The sequence below is a fragment of the Neovison vison genome, chromosome 4, assembly GCF_020171115.1.
Source record: "Neovison vison isolate M4711 chromosome 4, ASM_NN_V1, whole genome shotgun sequence".
NCBI classification, from domain to species: domain Eukaryota; kingdom Metazoa; phylum Chordata; class Mammalia; order Carnivora; family Mustelidae; genus Neogale; species Neogale vison.
This window is the reverse complement of record NC_058094.1, coordinates 201,837,764-201,858,197: the sequence shown is the minus strand read 5'-3', so window position 1 is coordinate 201,858,197 and position 20,434 is coordinate 201,837,764. Positions and strand designations below refer to the sequence as shown.

At 40.4% G+C, this 20,434-nt stretch overlaps 1 protein-coding gene across 3 annotated transcripts in view; it reads left to right on the top strand.

Moving 5' to 3' along the window:
* The window catches only part of TSPAN12 (tetraspanin 12), a 64,908-nt gene that overhangs the window by 31,366 nt on the left and 13,108 nt on the right, over positions 1-20,434 (top strand). For all 3 annotated transcript variants that reach the window (XM_044246446.1, XM_044246447.1, XM_044246448.1), the window contains 3 exons: positions 5,944-6,018; positions 10,671-10,778; positions 14,871-15,014. In XM_044246446.1, coding sequence (XP_044102381.1) covers positions 5,944-6,018; positions 10,671-10,778; positions 14,871-15,014 — 327 coding nt within the window. The remainder of the gene's footprint in view (positions 1-5,943; positions 6,019-10,670; positions 10,779-14,870; positions 15,015-20,434) is intronic.

The following is a 20,434-nucleotide window of genomic DNA, read 5'->3' as shown; positions in this document are numbered from 1 at the left end:
ACAAATTGATTTCACTCCTTTTTAAAAAGAAGTTGGGTTCCCCACCCACCACTTCCTGCTTAGCTTCCTAAGAAAGATGTTTTTTTTTTTTTTTTTTAAGATTTTATTTTATTTATTTGAGAGAGAGAGACAGTGAGAGAGAGCATGAGCGAGGAGAAGGTCAGAGGGAGAAGCAGACTCCCCATGGAGCTGGGAGCCTGATGTGGGACTCGATCCCGGGACTCCAGGATCACGCCCTGAGCCGAAGGCAGTCGTTTAACCAACTGCGCCACCCAGGCATCCCCTTAAGAAAGATGTTTGGAAAAATACCAGCTATATTCACACTGGATAGGGATTTTAGTAAAGATTTTTATCAAACCACTTGTGGGATTGAATGCCCTTTGGTGTGAGTGATCCTGATGGAAGGAGATGAACGATGTTACTGACCATTATCCTCTGATCCCAATACACTGAGCCAAGAAATAGGCCTCGAGTACCTGCTGTATGCCAGTCAGCATGTTAGCATTTAAGGCAAAATGGTATCCCTTGTCCTCACTGAGTTTGTATTCTAATAGATGCTATGATGTGATAGCTCCTATTAGGGGACACTTACCACACAACACCGCTCTACCTGATTGAATCCTTAGCACAACCCCACAAGGTAAGTCTTAGCATTCTCATCTTACAGATCAGGAAACTGAGGCTTAGTGGTTTGCCTGAGTTCATCCAACTGATATGCACAGGAGCCAGAATCTAAAGCCCGAGTCCATTTTATTTCAGAGCCCATGTTCTTATCTGTCTTGTTTAAAATGAAAGAGTCAACAAAGCAATCTCACATACAATGTTTTATTTGATCTTCTTTTATCCAACCCAGTGAAGGCTCTCATTTTTTTTTTAAAGATTTCATTTATTTATTTAAGAGAGAGAGAGAGAGCATATGCCAGTGCATGAGGGGAGGGGTGAAAGCAGGCTCCCTGCTGAGCAGGAAGCCCCATGTGTGAGTTGCGAGGGGGGGGGGGGTTTGGGGAGGGGTGTTTCAGTCCCAGGACCTTGGGATCACAACCAGAGCTGCAGGCGGCCACTTCACCACCTGAGCCACCCTGGTGCCTCCAGAGGGCCCTCATTTTTTAACTGGAAGTAGTTATTCTCAGCTTGAGAGATTTGGTAGAAAAAAAAAATCACTAATTAATTGCATCATTGGGGGGGTGCGTCCTCTCGTCTGCTGGCCTTATTTGATGCAGTTTCTTCATGAACAAATGCTTGAAGATAAAACTCATTCGTAGAACACAAATTTTAGTTTAATTACAGTAGAGAAACTTAGCTATTTTAAGGAACTCTGTGTTGAATGATTTTCCAAGCAAACAAAATAGTTTGTCATGCAAATGATCACATTCTAATTTCCTTGTATAAACACCAGTTTCTCATTCTTCATTTGTTTGAAATGTTTAGTCCTTAGTTGCTGAGGAAAGACAGAGGAGTCAGTATGTGGCTCCTTTTCTTTAGCTTCGTTAAATTGTCCCCAATGTTTAAAGGCACCCTGGATTATCATAGAACAACGCACAAGGAAGACAATAGTAAAACTAGAGGAAAAAAATAGTAAAACAGAGAGGCAGTATTTCAGATTCCTTTAAATTCCTTTAAATTTGTAAGCAGGAGTCAAAGGGAGTTCAGTGTTAGCAGGAAACTCAGTTCAAATTAGAGAATCTCAAGGAAATCTTTCTCATTGGTAAACTGATCAGTATTTCCACCAAACCTTCATTGACGACTTGCTGCATGACAGGTGTTGCTTAGAGGTAGGTGCTTTCTGGGGATAAAATCATGTTTAAGAACAAGATGTCTGCCAGCCAGAACCCATGGTCTGGCAGTTAAGTTCTGTGACCTGTGTGTGAGGCAGCCCGCTGCTGGTTTAAAAGCCAGAGCCTCTGAAGCCTGGCGCACAGCAGACAGAGGAGTGCTGCTCCAAGGAGGGAAGGACAAAAGTAACGTGGTAAAGAACCAGAGAGGCAATGCTGGAGAATGACGATGAGGCAGAAACCTTGTCACTTTGTGGGGCACACGGGTTCTCTGTAGGAGAAGAGAGGACAAGTCCATTGTTGGATGGTTCAGAACAGCATCCATATATGTTTTATAGGTTTAAATTTTAAAAAATGCAAACCACTTTCCCATGTATCCCATCAGCCTTGATGATAATAGCAAAGAAGGCTTTATTTTTATCTTCGGGACACAGATGAGCAAACTGGAGCCGGGCCGGTTTAATGATTCACCGGAGGTCACAGCGTGTGTTTTGACCTGGCTTTGGACTTTAGTCTTCCAACTCCAAATTCTGAGCTTTTCCCACCATTCAGGAAGGACTGCACCCAAGGAGACGAGAGGGGCAGATTGGGCTGCAAACTGGATGGCACAGACTGTCTCACCCAGGCTTGTGCGCAGGGGGGATGCGTGGGAGGCACAGACGGACGTTGTCAGGAGAGATATATACATGTTCCCAACACCGTCGAGGATGACGGATGGCTTTGCAGGGACACATACCGTAGTGTGTGCACCTCATACCCTCATACTGTAGCAGAGGTCAGCAGGAGCTGGTGCTCTCTTCTTTGCTCGCTTTGCTCTGTTCAAACCATGGATTAACAGATGCCTCGCTCAGATCCAGCCCTTAAACAAAATAGTGGCAGAGTGATTCTCTGTGCTATAATCATTATGAGTATGACCACCGAGGCCTCGGAGCTCACTGGAAAAGAAAAAGTAGGGATAAATGAAGTTGATCTCTGTATGTTGTGTTAACAATGGATTTGGCATTTAATGTTTTCCTTGGGCTTAGAAGACACAATGACACAATGACACAATGACAACAAGGCAAGGGCAGCCGACCACAAAGCTGTAGCATCGTTTGGAAAAATATATATATTTTTTCATATTCATATATTTATGATTTGAATTAAATTTTAGATTTGATTTGGTTCAACAAAGTTTTATAGCGTGGTTAAAACGTGTATTTTCAATCTGAAGGTCAAATAAATCTGTGCTTCTGAGTATAAGTCGAAGAAACACAGAAGAACTGCTTTATGTGGAAGAACTTGCATCCGATGACATCACCGGAAATCTGAACGATAAAATCATTTTAGAGTTTTCCCAGAGTTAAAGGGGTGTCCAACTTATATGGACACCCTCCTTCCCATGATGGGTAATTTTAGTTTTGAGTTTGTTTGTTTTTTTTAAAATAAGATTTATTTATTGGAGAGAGAGAGAATGTACGTGAGTGCGGAGGGGCGGGGCAGAGGGGGAGAGAATCTCAGATGCTGCACTGAGCCAGGAGCCCAAGGTGGGGGGATGGGGTGGGGCTCGATCTCACAATCCTGAGATCAGGACTTGAGCCCAAACCAGGGGTCGGAGAGGATGCTCAACCAGCTGCGCCACCGGGCACCCCTCAGTTTGGGGGTTTTAATGAGAGATTGTTTTAGTTATATGTATTTTAGGCATTCCTGGGGACGCTTAAGTTATGGTGTTGCTAAGCCATTGCAAAGCTCGCCGCAAGAAATGAGAGGCGCTGGGACGCCTGGGTGGCTCAGTTGGTTAAGCAGCTGCCTTCGGCTCAGGTCATGATCCCAGCGTCCTGGGATCGAGTCCCACATCGGGCTCCTTGCTTGGTGGGGAGCCTGCTTCTCCCTCTGCCTCTGCCTGCCATTCTGTCTACCTGTGCTTGCTCTCTCTCCCTCTCTCTCTCTGACAAATAAATAAAATCTTTAAAAAAAAAAAGAAAAGAAATGAGAGGCGCTGTCATGCATGTGGTCAGTGCGCGGCTTCCTGGCAGGGCGACTCAGGTGTTGCAATATTGCTTACATCTGGGCGCTCCGCCCTTGCTTCTGCCTTCGGGGCCCTTCTGCTGCAGCGGTACAGACGTCTTAAACTGGCCAGTGACTCCAGGAGGCGAGAAACAAGAGAAGTGACTCAACTGGGACTTACAAGGATATAAAGTCAATCCAGAAATCTGTATGGTGATCCCCAAGGCATAGTAAAGTTATCTCCTGACCAGAAACAGTGGCCATGTCTGTGTTTTATTTTCGGGATGTCGTGCCTTTTCGGGGCTGCTTTGGTTTTCATCATAACCAAACATCAATTTTGAAAAAAAAAAAAAAAATAGGTTAGGGATTTGGGAAAACAAAACTATCCCATGGTGTAATTTTTCTCTGAAGTCTTACTGTCTGGTAGGGTCTTATCAAAGGTAGAAAAAAATGGATCTAGCATACAATTATTGACTATTTGGTCTCTTTGTAACCTATAGTGTACATGTAGTATTGTTCGTGTCTAGAAATCTCTTAAATAAACAATGAAAGAGAGTTTGGAGAAAAACTGACTTGGAGTGCTGTGTTCACAAAATTTCTTCTAATCATCATTTTAAGGCAAATATCTTTAAGGCAATGAGATTTGAGCAGATTGAAGCTGACCAAGAGTACTGCATATGTTGAAAATCAAAGTGCTTATAAAGTGGGCTACCCTTAAGAAAATATTACTTTATCTTTTGAGTCAATTTTTATTTTCAGTGTGTTAGTTTCTAAGATATTATGCAACCATGTCTATATTATTTCTGTCTTTACATGAAAGAAGTAAATTAAAACGAATAGCAGTGATTTAGGTTTTTAAATCATAGGAGTAGTAGAAAATCAGCTCAATTTTCTAGATCTTTTATTTCCCCTCCCCTTTTTGGGCAAAAATCATGAGCAAAGAAACTCAGCGTTCACGGTTTTGACAGCTCACAATCTTATTATCAGTCCACACCCCCCCCCACCCCATTTCCCTGCTGCCGTCCTGGCTCAGCTATTTTTCACTTAGTTGCCCTGATCACATCTTTGCTTTCCTATAGGTTGTTTTTTTTTTTTTTTTTTTTTTTACAAAACCGCCAGAATTACGTTTTTATAATGTATGTCAGACCGTGTCATGTGCTGCTGGATTTTGATTACACTTAGAATAAAAGCCAGAGTCCTTTCTACTGCCCCTGGAGATCTGTCTGGCGCTTTCTACTTCTCATCCTCTTCTGCTTACACTCCTGTGCCCATCCCACCCCTTGTGTGCTCTAGTTACCTCGCAGTTCTTCAGTAACTGGCTTGACCCAGAAAGTGGCCTGGCACTTGGTAGTTCCACTTCCTGGATTGCTTCTGCACCAATCTTATCAGCCTTGCCTTCTTGTCTTTACTGACTCATCTTAAAAACTACCTTCGGAAAGCTCACCCAGCCCGAGGCAGCTCCTAGCCTTCTACTAGGCTATCACTCCGCTTTGTTTTCATTTATCATTTAAGTAACAAATACTTACTGAGCACCCACTTTGTGACAATAAAGTTCCTGCCCTAAGGGAGATGTCATTGCAGTCAAGGGGGTTTGTTAATAATCATCACTCCCAGGTGCCCATACCCTGGCCCGGTGACATAAAAGGAGCAGAAGATCCGTGACGCCCTTATTTCTGCCAGCATTAGTGAGAAGAACTTTCAGGGAGCTCATTCTTTCTCACACTTTTACTGTTTATTTCTGCAAGGTACCTCTGCAACTGGAGAAGGGTCGAGGTGCCTGTGGCACAAAGAACACAGCCATAAGGCTCTAGCAACCCCTCCCCCCAAACTACTATGCACATTCTTGAGCAACTCACACTGTCTACTTTTTGCATTAATTTTGTCATTTGTAAAATGAGGTAGTCCTATCCCTTTCACGAGGTCCTTGAGTGAATGAATTATGAAAGTACTTGATAAATAGAGCACTAGTCAGATGTCCCATTCAGGTGAGTATCAGATATTGCCTGTAGATTTCTTTCAATTTGTGAACACTTTTCTCCTTTCCTCCCAAGGGAGCTTCTTAAATATGTGTCTCTGTTTACTTGTCCTTTGGGTAAACAACGCTGAATAATATTTAGCTCGTCTCTGGTGACCATATTTTATTTTGATTCTATCCTAACAGCATTAATTTTTTGTTCTTCTGCAGTACTTTGGAAGTTTGCTTGTCATTTTCTGTGTGGAACTGGCTTGTGGTGTTTGGACATACGAGCAGGAAATTATGGTAAGTTCAAAGTGGGGTATAGTCACGTTCTGGAACAATACTCAGTTCAGCCTTTTGAATCATATACTTTGGAGTTATTTAGGCACATGATTGTGATTTTGAATGTTTTTTTGTTTATTTGTTAAGTAGGCTCCATGCCCAGAGGGAAGCCCAAAGCGAGGGTCAAATTCGGGACTAGGAGATCAAGACCTGAGCCTAGATCAAAAGTCAGAGGCTCAATCCACTGAGGCACCCAGTGCCTCTAATTTGAATGTTTATCCTGTGTAATAACAATGCTGGTCCCAATAATTCTGAAAATGAACACTTTCTTGTCTGTATCTAAAGTGTAGTTCTAAATCATAATTTGTATAATTTTATTTGCTGTACTGTATGTCTTTAATTCCACAGGTCTCTAAAACATCATTGTAATAGACCAGAAATAATACATGTCCTAAAATAATTTTTCCAACTTCTCAGTATATAATAGGAAAGATTTGCATTCACAACAAGATCTGGGAAAACTTGAAAATCTACATGTAAGCCTCATAAAGTGCCCACCTCAGCTGTATTCTGATGACTAGGAAGCATGAATTTTCTGTTTCCAACAAGCTGAGCCAAATTCCTTGAAGAAGAAGTATATTTGAAGAGTTGCTGTGTGTTTACTTCAGCCTCAAAACACTCTGACAGTTTGAGACTTGGCTACATGAAAACAGCTCTTAAGCATTTTTCTCTTTCATTTTAGGAATTGAAATCAACTTTCAGAGCGATGTGGGAATGAGCAAGGATAGGGGATTTTACCAGTCCCGTTGGGTGTATCACTTGCTCCTCACCTCCGTCACATAAGGCGTGATGACTTTCCTAATATTTGCCCGCTTCACGGGTGACAGGTGGTACATCTATCACCCGTGAAGTTGAGCCCCTTTGCATATCTGTTTTCTGGCTGTTCTCACCGTGGCAGGCCAGGTTTGTCCCCTCCAAGCACCACAGAGTAATTCTGTTTTTGGAAGGTGATCTTTTTTTTTTTTTCTTTCTTTCCTTTTTTTTTTTTTTTTTAAAGATTTTATTTATTTATTTGACAGATAGAGATTACAAGTAGGCAGAGAGGCAGGCAGAGAGAGAGGAGGAAGCAGGCTCCCTGCAGAGCAAAGAGCCCAATGCGGGGCTCGATCCGAGGACCCTGAGATCTGAGCCGAAGGCAGAGGCTTTAACCCACTGAGCCACCCAAGTGCCCCGGGAAGGTGATGTTTTTCAACAAGAAGTTCTCAGACAGTTTACAGGACACAATCAGAATAGAGGGGAAAGCAGAGGAAGAAAGGGTAGGGACCGAGCATTCACATTTGTGACAAGTTCCCCAGATGAACCTTTGACATTGGAACGTGTAGAAGCTTTCAAGAAGAGAGGGAGATCATTTTGTATTTGTTTCAGAGAGGCATTTCAGTACTGAAAGTGAAGTCCTTTCGGTACCGGTACCGATAATGCAGTCAATCTGTTACTGTATTGTGAGACTGTTTTGAATGCTAAGTGGTAATTACAGACTAATGAGTACTTTGCATACTCTAATTTGCATGTAAACGATGCTTAGGCGCCGCCACCCATCTGAACCTGCCTGAAAACACTCCTGCTTCCCATCCATGTCTGACAACTCTTAGTAAGAAGAGAGAATTTATGATTTTTTTTTCTATTAAAAATTGAAAAGTCAGGGCAGGTTCTGACTAGTTTAATAAAGTTAAAAGCTTTCTTCAAAATGAAATCTCCTCTTAAAATAGGAATGTTCTTGCTGTCTTTGAGAATCATATTTTCACCCCATCCCTGGAAATATCATATATTTCGGGGAGTGAAAGAGTAGTTGGTGGCTCCAGACTCCGTTTCTGGGTTTCACTGGTAAAGAGACGGTCGCTTCTAAATTTTTTTTGTTTTCAGGAAGTACCTGTATCTCCTTGACATTTAAGCAATAGATAGTAGTCCTAGAATTAGTCCCTGATCCTTCACCACTGCTTTTCCTTATGTTCTTTTTGATAATTAAAAGGGATTTAGAGCGGCGCCTGGGTGGCTCAGTGGGTTAAAGCCTCTGCCTTCGGCTCAGGCCATGATCCCAGGGTCCTGGGATCGAGCCCCACATCGGGCTCTCTGCTTAGCAGGGAGTCTGCTTCCTCCTCTCTCTCTGCCTGCCTCTCTCTGCCTACTTGTGATCCCTGTCTGTCAAATAAATAAATAAAATCCTAAATTAAAAAAAAAGGGGTTTAGAAATGAATTTACTTTCTATGGATTTTGAAACAGTTTGTATAGCTCTTATGTCATATCATTATTTTTTTTTTTTTAAGATTTTTAAATTTATTTGACAGACAGAGATCACAAGTAGGCAGAGAGGCAGGCAGAGAGAGAGGAGGAAGCAGGCTCCTTGCAGAGCAGGGAGCCCAATGTGGGGCTCGATCCCAGGACCCTGCAATCATGACCAAAGCCGAAGGCAGAGGCTTTAACCCACTGAACCAGCCAGATGCCCCTGTCATATCATTATTTGTTAAATCTCCCAAGTTATAACGAATATGAAATGAATTAATTTAAGGGATTTGAAAGGAAATGTTTTGATTCTAATATAATCTAATTTTAGAAGATACTTTCTTCTATTCAGTTGGGGGCCATCTTCCTGGTGTCCTGGTGGTACTGAAGGGATAGATGCTGCCATTGCAGTTGAGTGCATACAGCACTGTTTGCTTATGTAAATTTCCCCCATTAAGTCACCGGGAGAAAGCAAGGGCTGTTGGGGCTGTTTCCAAGGAAAATGTGGAAAATGGTTCTTTGGAAGAAAAGTTTGTCAGAATTTTTTTATGGCTTTTGCACTAATGGCAGTGTGAATGAAAAGTGCCATTAAAGTTTATTAGCTGCCAAATTTCGCAGAACCCGGCCTTTGCATAGAATGGGCTTTGTGCTCTTAGCTGTTCCATGCAAGAAGCCAGTAAGTGTGTGTTTTCCTTCATGGCCAAATCACAGTATTTTGTGCCAGAACCTCAGTGATCGCCTCTGTTTTTTTTGCCATATTTGGTCTCACATCAATTGTGGTTACAAGAGGGAAACAACTTATATTTACTTTGTAAAATAAAATTTATAATAAGACTATTCGAATAACCAAATCAAGAGATTTGACATCAGTCTGTTTCCCGTTATTTCTGTTATTTGTTTATACGTGGTCATCTCCTATTCATGATTCCTTCTTCAGAAAAATCTGTCAATATTAACTGTTTCAGATTATAGACTTCTAGAGATTTACTTCATTTCTAATTTTATAGACTCAAAGAGATATGAAATAATAATGTCTAGTGAGTAGCTTGAATTTTGGTTTAGTTCCCTGAATTTTGTTGAAACCATGTGAACATGAAGTACACACAGTCAGGCTAAAGGAGCAAAGTTGTGTGCCCAGGTGTTACCGTGTTTTCTTTTGTATGTACATTTCCAAGTAATAAAAAAGAGAATTAACAAAGGAAAGCAATAAAAAGCTTTTGTGGTCAGGAATTTTTAAGCTACTTGTACTGATACTGCTATTTTTAAAATAAGATTGCAAAATAGTCCTAATCTTAAGTTAGCGTCAGGCTTGCTTGGCTAAGCCTGGTCTGTATTACCACATACATCAGATATGGATGTCTGTCCAGTTTCCCAGTTACGCATTCTAAACATAATACCACATGTGTGGGGAGACGAGGATGTGTTTGCGTCAGTTTCCCCCCAGGGCCCTGGAGATAAAGCACCACGTGATGCGCTGACTGGATTTTCCGCCAAATGTTGTGTTGTGTACCTTAAGCTCTGCCATGATTCAACACTCTGTTAAGGGACACGGTGCTCGGTGACGTGGGTCTAGAAGCACAAAAAGTGCTTTAATTTGTGAGGTATTCTTCCTAAATTTCTAGCGTGCATCCAAAATCCAGTTTGGGAAATATATTTGCACACTTATTCCAGAATGAGGCATGGCTTGAGCTGAATTCTTTCCCTTCTTAATTCCTATCCCTTTATTTTTGGTACTACAATCTGCAGTCACTTCATTTTTTAGGAAGATTTCATGTATTTATTTGAGAGAGAGAGCGAGCGAGCAGGAACATGGAGAGAGGCAGAGGGAGAAGCACACTCCAGGCTGAGCAGGGAGCAGGACATGGAGATCCATCTCAGGACCATCCCAGGACTATCTCAGGACTCCAGAATCATGACCTGAGTCGAAGGCAGATGCTTAACTGATTGAGCCACGCAGGACCCCACGCAGTCCCTTCAAAGACTGACTCCATAGCATTATGGAATCAGATCCAAGGGCATTTCTGGGCTGGGATCATTTATTATGAGGAGCTCTTCAGCCAAACATGTAGGACGTACAGTAAACCACTTGTTTTGTGATTTCCTTCAGCTTGACATTGGCATTAAATGATATTTTTTTTTCTTTGCTTAATGTAAAGAACTTCCTCATTTACTGCAAACATCTACACATAGAGATCGTTCCATAAGTAGCTAATAACCTTGAGCTTAATTTAGGCCGCAAACAAATACAAATTTTAAAATAGTATTTCTTAATTGCAATACATTCCAAAATGCGTATGAGTGGGGGAGCGATTATTTTTGGGAATCTGGGAATGTTTGTGTGTCTGAATGTGTGTGTTTGTGTGTTCCAGTTGTGATATTTTGTTTGTTATCTCCAGGTCCCGGTTCAGTGGTCAGACATGGTCACTTTGAAAGCCAGAATGACAAATTATGGCTTACCTAGATACCGGTGGCTTACTCATGCTTGGAATTTTTTCCAGAGAGAGGTAAGTGCTACAACTTCTGAGGTAGAGGGTATGGAATAAATGGCATACTTTCAAAACACATGTTCAAAGCTTTGGCTTTGGTCATTTTCTCTGCACTGAAAAGTTAAGCCTGTGATTCAGTTACCACTGATGTAATTCTTTATTGAGAAATTCCTTAAGTGACACCATGCCCTGCTTTTCTTCCTGTGTATACCATTTCCCCTTCATTTCACGTGGTCCACGTATATTTTAAGAATTTCTTAAAAGCCATTTTGCTAAACTACTGTGAAATTTCCTCTTTCTGAACGTTTCTTGATAAACATCCAAGTTTTATTTGAGGAGATAAGTTTTCATGACTTTTAGAGCTGTCTTTATTTTAAACAGTTACAATTTTTTAAAAAATACTGGCTCTCATTTGTGAATTAAGCATCAGTATATCATTAAAAGTATGAGTTTTCTAGTCAGAAAGATCTTGGTTCAGGTTCTGGCTCTGTTGCTTATTAGTCCATGAACCTCTATAATTTCCTTAGCTTCTTTCAGCCTCAGTCTCCTCATCTGTAAACTAGGGATAAGACCAGTACTTGCCTCCTTGGGTTTTTGAGAAGATTAAATGGGGTTGTGAGTTTGATCTCATTTAGCTTACGGTTATTGACGATAGCATGATAAAGCATAGGTTCTTTTTGCTTTTCTTCCTAAGTTCCATAGAGCCCCGCATGCACTCATCTTCTCAAACACGGACTATATGTAGATTTTTAGAATCTGGTGACTTGAAGTTCACCCCTGGTATGGCTTCAAACCAAGCTCTTCTCCCAAGCAGTTTCCTTGTGATTGGAGATTCCTGGGTGACCAAGTATACCTGTTTCTTTCCCATCGTTTTTGAGCTGAGCCACAAGACATGTGAGAGTCAGTATCTTACAGGATGAGTATCCAACTCTCTGCCCAGTTCCTCTATCTGGGATATGGGCAGAGGTTTCAGTCCAGGATAATGGCCAAATCTGGCTCTTTGTGTTACAGTTGTTGAGATGGTGAAAATTATCATTGTAACACAGATTTCCTATTTATTTAAATGCTTCCTGGCTTTGTTTGTTTACCATTCATTTGTACTAAAAACAACATGAAGGGAAAATAGGTGAGACATTAGGGAATTTATAGTAAGCTGTGCTCAGCTATTGCCCTGGCTAGAAGCTGCTCAGATTTTCTTTACTTTCTGGGATTTCTGATGTAGACCATGATAAAAAAGGAAGTTTTTTCAGGGGCTCCATCTAGATAGACAATGTGTAACATTGCAAATGGTAGTACGTATGTTTTTAGCTTTATTGTGTGGTAAGTTCCCTCCTCCATATCATAGACCTATTTCACACAAAAGGAAGATGATGACCTCTGGGCACCCTGAACGAATTTTTTAAAGGCTCTCATGCTAGTGTGTCAGGGCTGCGGCCAAAATAAATGATCACTGAAACAACAGGAATGTGTCATCTCACAATTTGGGAAGCTAGACGTCTGAGATCAAGGTGTACAGGGCTGATTTCTTTGGAGGCCTCTCTCCTGGTCTTGTAGAGAGCAGTCTTCTCCTTGTGTCTTCACAAGGAGAAGATTGTCTCCTTGTCTGTCTTCCTTTTATATGTGTCTGTGTTCAAATTTCTTCTCCTTATAAGGACATCCATTATATGGGATTAGAGCCCATCCTTGTGACCTTGGTTTAATTTAATTACCTCTGTGAAGATCCTATCTCCAAATATGGTCACATTTTGAGAGCTAGAATTTCAACATGAATTTGGGGGGCAGGGAACACAGTTCCGCTCACAACACCTGGCTCCTGCAATAAATTGTAGAGCTAAAAGTGACCTCATCAGGCCCCAGTTGTCCTGATGACTCCTTCAGTGCCCTTCTGGGCATAGACCTCACTGTTAAGAACAGTGAGATGAACCCTAGGGATCTTTTTAAAATATCTTTCTAAAAAACTGATTTTTAAAAATGTATTTACTTGGGGTGCCTGGGTGGCTCAGTAGGTTAAAGCCTCTGCCTTCAGCTCAGGTCATGATCCCGGGGTCCTGGGATTGAGCCCTGCATTGGGCTCTCTGCTCAGCAGGGAGCCTGCTTCCCTTCCTCTCTCTCTGCCTGCCTCTGCCTGCTTGTGATCTCTGTCTGTCAAATAAATAAATAAAATCTTTAAAAAAATGTATTTACTTGTTTATTTTAACTTAATGGTTGGAGAACCAGCTTTGAAATAAATAGGCTCTGCCACACACTAGCCTATGGTCTCTGCAAGTTGTTTGATCTATGAAAACCTCACTTCCGCTGTAGGTTAAATGGTGGCGGTGTTTTTTTCCAGTTTGACACGATGCTAGCAAGAATGGCTTTATCTCATAATGGGATTTTAAAGGAGGTGGGAAAACTGCAAGGAGATGTAGATCATGGTCATGTGTGTGGCATAATAGTGGGTTCGCGTAGGGGAGTTGTAGGGAAAATTTCACTGCCGATCTACTATCTTCTGTTGACAAAAACAACTATGTAACAAGAAAAAATATCTCAGTGACTTATTAAAAGAAAAAAAATCTGACACTGAACATGATATGCTTAAGTTATTTGGAAAAATCATTTCTGTGGAGCACCTCATATCTTGACGAGGCCAGATAAATGGGCTGTTCTATTGTGGATGGAGTTTGAGTTCCAAGAACTGTACTTTTGTCATCAACATAGGAAAACACATGTCCTTAGGAAATGAGAGAAGTAGGTGTTCTCTGAGTGCAAGGACTTAAAAAGCCTGGCTTGGAAATGTAGTAGTTTATGATTTTTAGAAAGTGAAGTCTTTTTAACCACATATGTTTTTTATGGATATTCAATGACTTATGTAAAATGCATGATGTTAAATTATGTTTGAGTTAATGTGTGATGTTTATGGCATGTCTGTAGCTTTTAGAGCAAGTTTATAAAAGGAAAATACTAAAAATATAAAAAATGTTTCTCTGAAAATTTTAGTATTACTCATAACACCAGTAGTTCATCATTTATAATCCTCTTAAAATGGTGTTTTCTTTTTAAAAATTAGATATTTAGGCAAATGAAAAATAGAAAATCATTTTTCGTATTTTCTTTGTTTCATTTTACACAAGAAGTTCAGAATTCTCCATAGCTGATTTTACTTGGATTTTGAAATGGTGGATTGTGATATTTTAGGATACGGTGTTAATCCTGGACACAGACTGGTCTGTGGGGCTACATAATTTGTAGAGCCGGTCACTCTTGGCAAAGTTCTTCTCAGTGATTGCCCAGAGTTCTTGTTTTTGACTGTATGGAAGAGTAACTCCCTCCACCCAAGGGCAGAAAATGATCATAGTTAATTATTCTGAATCTAATCTACATACGTCCTTAAGCAGTGTTTCTAAACTTTGACCAGAGAATGTTTTTGTTAAAACTTGGTGAAATGAGACAAAAAAGAACAAAAGACAGTGTAGTTTTTCTTGAATCCAATTTCATTCAAGCTAAAGGCACATCATTTCTTCGGGATTTATGGTGAGAGAACACAATACTTTACTTCAAGACTCTTACTCAGTGAAATAAAAATGTGTTTGCTAAACTCGAGTTTGTGTCTCAAACATTTTTTAAAATCTACTGGTTAATGAATTCAAGTTGGGTCATTTTTGTGATGTGTGGTTTTGGTCAATAACTCTTTCTCCAGAGATTACGAAAACTTTTAGTCTTTGAATTTGTTAAGCAGTTAAATTGGTAAGTAGGTGATACACAAACAGATTGATGAACTGTTCTTTCGTGGCCAGAGGTTTAATGAGAACTGTAATAATCCAGTTAATTGTTACTGTGCATAATGACTCTGTTGCTGTATGATCACTTAGAGAGGATTGTACAGTTGGGGGAGACTCAGCCATGCCTCATCTGATTTCTTGGGTTGTAAGCATTATTGTTCGGAATTGTTCCGCTAAGGAGCCCTTTGCCACATTTCTGTCGTCAGTATAGAATGTACACATATCTTTAGGTGATGACAGAAGTGAGTTTTAGCTCTGGGTACAAAAATTCAAGAAATCTAACGTTTAATCTTCTGTAAGTTAAGAAAATATTTGTGTAGTTTCTGAGCCTGACCAGTCATTTCTTTCGCAGTTTAAGTGCTGTGGAGTGGTGTACTTCACTGACTGGCTGGAAATGACAGAGATGGACTGGCCCCCGGATTCCTGTTGTGTTAGGGAATTCCCAGGATGTTCCAAACAGGCCCACCAGGAAGATCTCAGTGACCTTTATCAAGAGGTAAGGTCATATGTGGTAAACGTAGCATGTATACTAATTTTCTTATAATGACTTTTAAATAAAGGACCAACACATGGCCATGAAATTCTCTTCTTCTAAATACAAAGACCCTTGAAATTTTTCTCTGTTATGTGGAGAAACAGGATAAAGCTAAAAATCAGTATAAAAATCCGAACCTTATCATTTGTGTACAAAGGAAATTGGGAAAGACCATGTTTAGACTCAACTGGGTTTTAAACTGTATTATCTAGAACCAGTTTCTCTTGCCTCCTAAGGATCCTTTGAAAACAGGTCCATGAGGGGTATGTAAAGAACTCTGCATATTCAGGAAGACAAGGCTGGGAGTTCCCAAACACGATATGTATTTTAGGGCCTCCACTAAAACACATGTAGGGGAAAAAAAAATAATAAATACTGCTCTCCAGGGAAAATGCGGTCCTCTACTCTTCAGTTCCCCCTACTGGCTAATAAGGAACAGCGATGTTAGTTATAGTTGGCAGATTGAATGGAGTTAGATGCTCACTGGGTTTAAAATCAGTCATCACATGCCCAAGAAAGTTGCATGTCTGTGTTTTCTGGGAGAATTTATCCAAATCATCAGTTATTCCATTATTAGCAGAAGTTCTCCTAGTCCTTCATTTTTAGTGGTGACTTTTTGAACTTTGTTAGCAGTAGAATCTGAATTCAAACTAAAATCTAGAACTATACCATCCAGTACAGTGGCCAGTAGTTACCCATGGCTATTTAAATCAAAATTAAAGTAAATGAAAATGTCATTCCATTAGTTGAAATAGCTACATTTCAAATGCTTAAAGGCCACTTGAGACTAGCAGCTTCTGTATTAGGCAATGCAGATATAAGACATGGCCACATTACAGAAAATTTCATTGCAGACTCGAGCTAGAATGGAAGGGCAAAAGGCAAATCAGATGGAAGGGAGCTCTCAGGCTGAGGGGCTGGGATCATTTCCCAGAAACATCTCCAGTCAAGCATCTGGATATCAGAAAACAGTATTGAAAACCTCTGGCTTACTATAACATTAAAACTCCTACTGCAAAATATGTCATCCGTACCTACACATGCACACGCGCACACACATACACATACACACACACACACGTATATATAATATAGCTATGAAGAGTGAAACTTTAAAACAGAATGTCGTGATTTATAAAACATGCATTTTTATACCTATCTCAAGACCTTTTTTTTCCCTAGAATTACTATTATTGTTCAAACCATCTTTTAGACTGCCAAAATCAGTTGCAGAGTTGCACAGAAATCACTTTCATTAATTCATGGTGTGAATTATTTGAAGAAGATGGTGGATTGCGTACACAAATCATCCATCTTCTTTATATCTTAGATATGAGTAGCTTTTGGCTGTTAAAAAATTCGTCTCAGAGGACAAGACTGTGCCTCATTAAGCATATCCAAAATAAAGTGCTTTGGGCTCCGAAGACATGCCACAGAGAAGCGTGCCAAGTGTTTTTTTAAGAGACTCAGAATTGTGTTAGTTTCCTAGGGCTGCTGTAACAAAGTGCCACCAAGTGAGTGACTTAAACAGCAGGTCTTTGTGGCTTCGTGGTCCTGAAGGCTCGAAGGCTTGAGAGCAAGGTGTTAGCAAGCTTGGTTCCCTCTGAGAGGGGTGAGGAGAATCAGTTCTGTGCCCATCTGTCAGCCTCTGGTGGTTGGATGCAATCTTTGCCCTTCCTTAGTTGTAGAAACATCACCCCGAACTCTGCCTTCACATTCACATGGAATTCTCCCTGTTTCTGTGTGTCCCCAGATTTTACCTTCTTCCTAAGGACACCAGTCCTATTGCTTTAGGGAACTAACCTTTTGCAGTACAACTTCCACTTAATTAATTACATCTGTGATGAGTCCATTTCCAAATAAGATCACATCATGAGGTTCTGGGGGTTAGGACCTGAACATATGCATTTGGGGGAAACACAGCTCAACTCATAACAAAAATTGTTGAAACAACTGAATCACTCAGGTTGTTTATTTGAAAAGATAACCAAAGAATTATTGGGTCAATGTCTCTGAGTTCTCCGTGATTATGCTATGTCTTTTCTTCTCAAAGTCTGAAATAAGGACAGTCAACTAACAAGTTCAACAGTGAAAGCCCTGTTCATTCCAGAAAACAGAAAACACAATAAAACAGTGCTTAATATTTCCAAGATATTATTAAATGCAAAAATAATTGTGGATATTCAAATGTATTATAACTCACCACTAGGTTTTAAAGACACAGATGATTACAGTATAGATGTGAATGGAAACCTATCCACTTTCCTAATGTGAACTTTTTTTAGTTTTTAGGAATGGCAAGTCAATATGGGAAATCACTGGGCTACACCACCATATATAATAATCTCTACCTTCTTTAGTGATTAATACTGATAATATGATTACAACTGGCATTGATAAGAATGGCAAAACATGAATCCATTTACCAGATCTTCCCATAAAGTCTGAATATGGACAGAGTCACTTTGATTGTACTTTCTTTAGTTGGAAAGCATTCAATTAAACATCTGATAATATTTTCTTGCTGTCAAAATGCAATTTGTTTTTACTAGTTTGTCTTAGATTATTTCCACTAGCAGTATTTGTCCTGGAATGCCTTACTTTGGGACTGTCTAGAATTGCTTATTCCATGAATTTCAAGATTGAAAGAGGCCACAGGATTGTGTGCATGCAAGTTGAGGAACCAGACTATTTGAAAGGCTTTTTCATATTTTCATCAAAAGACTTTCAGTAGCAAGCTGGCATTGTCAGTTACGAGATGTTCTGTAGACAGACTTCCCGCAGAGATGGAGGTTCATTATATCAGAGTAAGTCTGCTTTTACATTTTATAATTAATAACAGATGCTGGTATTGGTAATAATATAGTGCATAATTATATGCATAGTTGACTTACCAAAGTGGATCACTTAGTAGCTTTATGGCACAAGTACAATTAAATCCATCATTAAAAATAAGATTTAATTCTACTTTGCCCTGGAGAACATATGTTTCCTAATTGAAGTGTGTCCAGAGACCATCCACCTGGAAGATGAGGGGTCTAGGAGGGAGGGACAAGTGAGGGACAGCTGGAGGTATTTATGTTGCTTGTTCTGAAGTAGCAAATACTAAGGGGGATATTTTAGATGTCTTCAAATATTTCAAAGTTCATCATTCAGAACAGGAACTAGACTTACTCATTGTTGCTCCAAGGGCCAGACGCTAGAGGAAGGAAATTTTGAATCAATAGAAGGAAGACCTTGCTCATCAAAATCCGTCCGATTGTGACACAGGTTCTCTTGTAAAATAATGAGTGTCTCATCACTAAAAATATTAAAGTCAAGGTCAGATAACCATGTCATTGGTGGGTAGAATGGGTTTTTAAATTAAAAGTGGATCTAGACTAGATGAACTTCAAGGTCCCTTTTATCTTTCCTATTCTGTAAGCTCAGAGATAAGAACTGGCTTTCTTCCTGCAATCTTTCTTCAGTAGTCTGAAATCAAGGAAATAAATCATTCACAACCATCTGGTGGCCTGCATGGTCCCTGACCCAATAATGTTTTATGACACTTTTGAAACCTATGAAAAATGACAGAGCAGAAATATAGCAGCAATTGCACATTTTAGAAACATTCCCATCAGAAGTATTGTTGGGTTTGGTACACAGGTCCTCCAATACCTGTAATGAGCCACACACTTGTAGAGACGTGTAGTTGTAAAAGTCACAGATGAAACTATTTCTGATCAACAGTTTGGTTCCATCACACTCATGAAGTCAAATGTTTTGTGAGAGCCTCCTGGGCCCCAGGTGCTGTTATAAAGGCTGAGGATACAGCCAAGAATGTTGCAGATAAAAATCTGTCCTGTATAATTTATATTCTAGTTAGGATGATAAATATTTAGCAAGATTAAAAACAGCGAAAAAATAATTTCAGGTAGTGGTAAAAGCATTTTGAAGATTCTAAACAGGGTCGTATGCTGGAGGCTGGCTTTATTGGCGAGGGAGCTACTTAGGATGGTTAGGAACCCACTCTTTTAGGAATGACATTTGAACTGAGAGCAGTTGATGCCAAGGACGCAGCCATGCAAAGATCCGCTGAAGAATTTTTTTTTTTTTTTTTTTTTACCCTAAGAAACTACAAATGCAAAATCCCACCCAGGGCTACCCTAGTGATTACTGACTACTTACTACCTTGTTCTTTGGGATTGCTTGTGGAACCACACTGTCTAAATACTGTGTGTGAGACCTGGCTTCAGCAAAACATCAGACCCCAAGCTGAAGTTGGTAGAATAGAGGCCTGGGATGCGTCTCTTCTTTCTTCCACCTGCTGAGTCGTCTACCGTATCGTTAGTAAAGGTCTCTGTCTAGACCTGATCTGGAGTAAAAAAAAAAACAAAAAACAAAAACACAAAACAAAAAACCCAGAGAGACAGAAAAATAAAGAAGGCTAGCAGAGAGAAAGTCTTGCCTTGGACCTATGCTCTTGTTGGACGGGCTTCAAGGGAAAGGTGATACCGCTGAGATTGTTTTCAATATTTTTTTGTGCATTTTTTTCTGTGACTAGGATCCATAGCTCTCACCAGCTTTTCTTGGGGTTTTTATACCTCAAAGCTTAAAGAACCACAGTTGTGGAGATAGTTGCAGTGTTTGTCACCGCAGATACGAAACGAAGCATGAACATCTCCTCAAAGGGACTTAAATGCCATTTTCCTCCTCTGTGTGCCCCCTCAAGACAAATGCGTGGAAGTAGACAGGTTCACAACAGGTCCTACTTCAAATGGACCAACTCAAAATGGAAAACAAAGACGAATGGAGAGTAAAGTAAAATGAGCCCCCGTAGACACGTTTCTTTGTTTTGTAGTTAGAAGAAAGACCGCTATGAAAAGATACTGACTGCTTCTTCAGAAAAATGGTATTCACAGCAGGTTATATGAGGGCTGGACAGAGAGACGGTTTCCGCACAGCTGAGTGCCTTCAGAACACTTTCCTTTTAGACCCTTAGTCTTTGCATGTTCTGTGTGGTATTGGGTTTGAATAACGAATATTCTTTATGATTATTCCCTTTGTGACAAGTAGTTTTGCCCCAAACCATTTCTGCCTCTTTAGGTGGTAGGTGTTTATTTCTTCTCTGAGTAACAGAAAACATCGATAAACAGGCTGAGAGAGAAGGGCAGGGAGCATGGAAGTGCAGGGGTGTGATCTCTCTGAGCCGTGGTTTACAGGACGAGGAACCCAGATGGTGACAGGTATATATAGGTCTGCAGGGGTCACAGAAGGTACACGGACATATAGGGATGTTGCCCCGCCTCACCCCAGTTCAAGGTGGAAGCAGCTTGCAGGGAACCATGTGTGATGGTTCATTTTTTGGTGGATGCCCAGAAGAGCAGAAGCGGGGCGGGGCA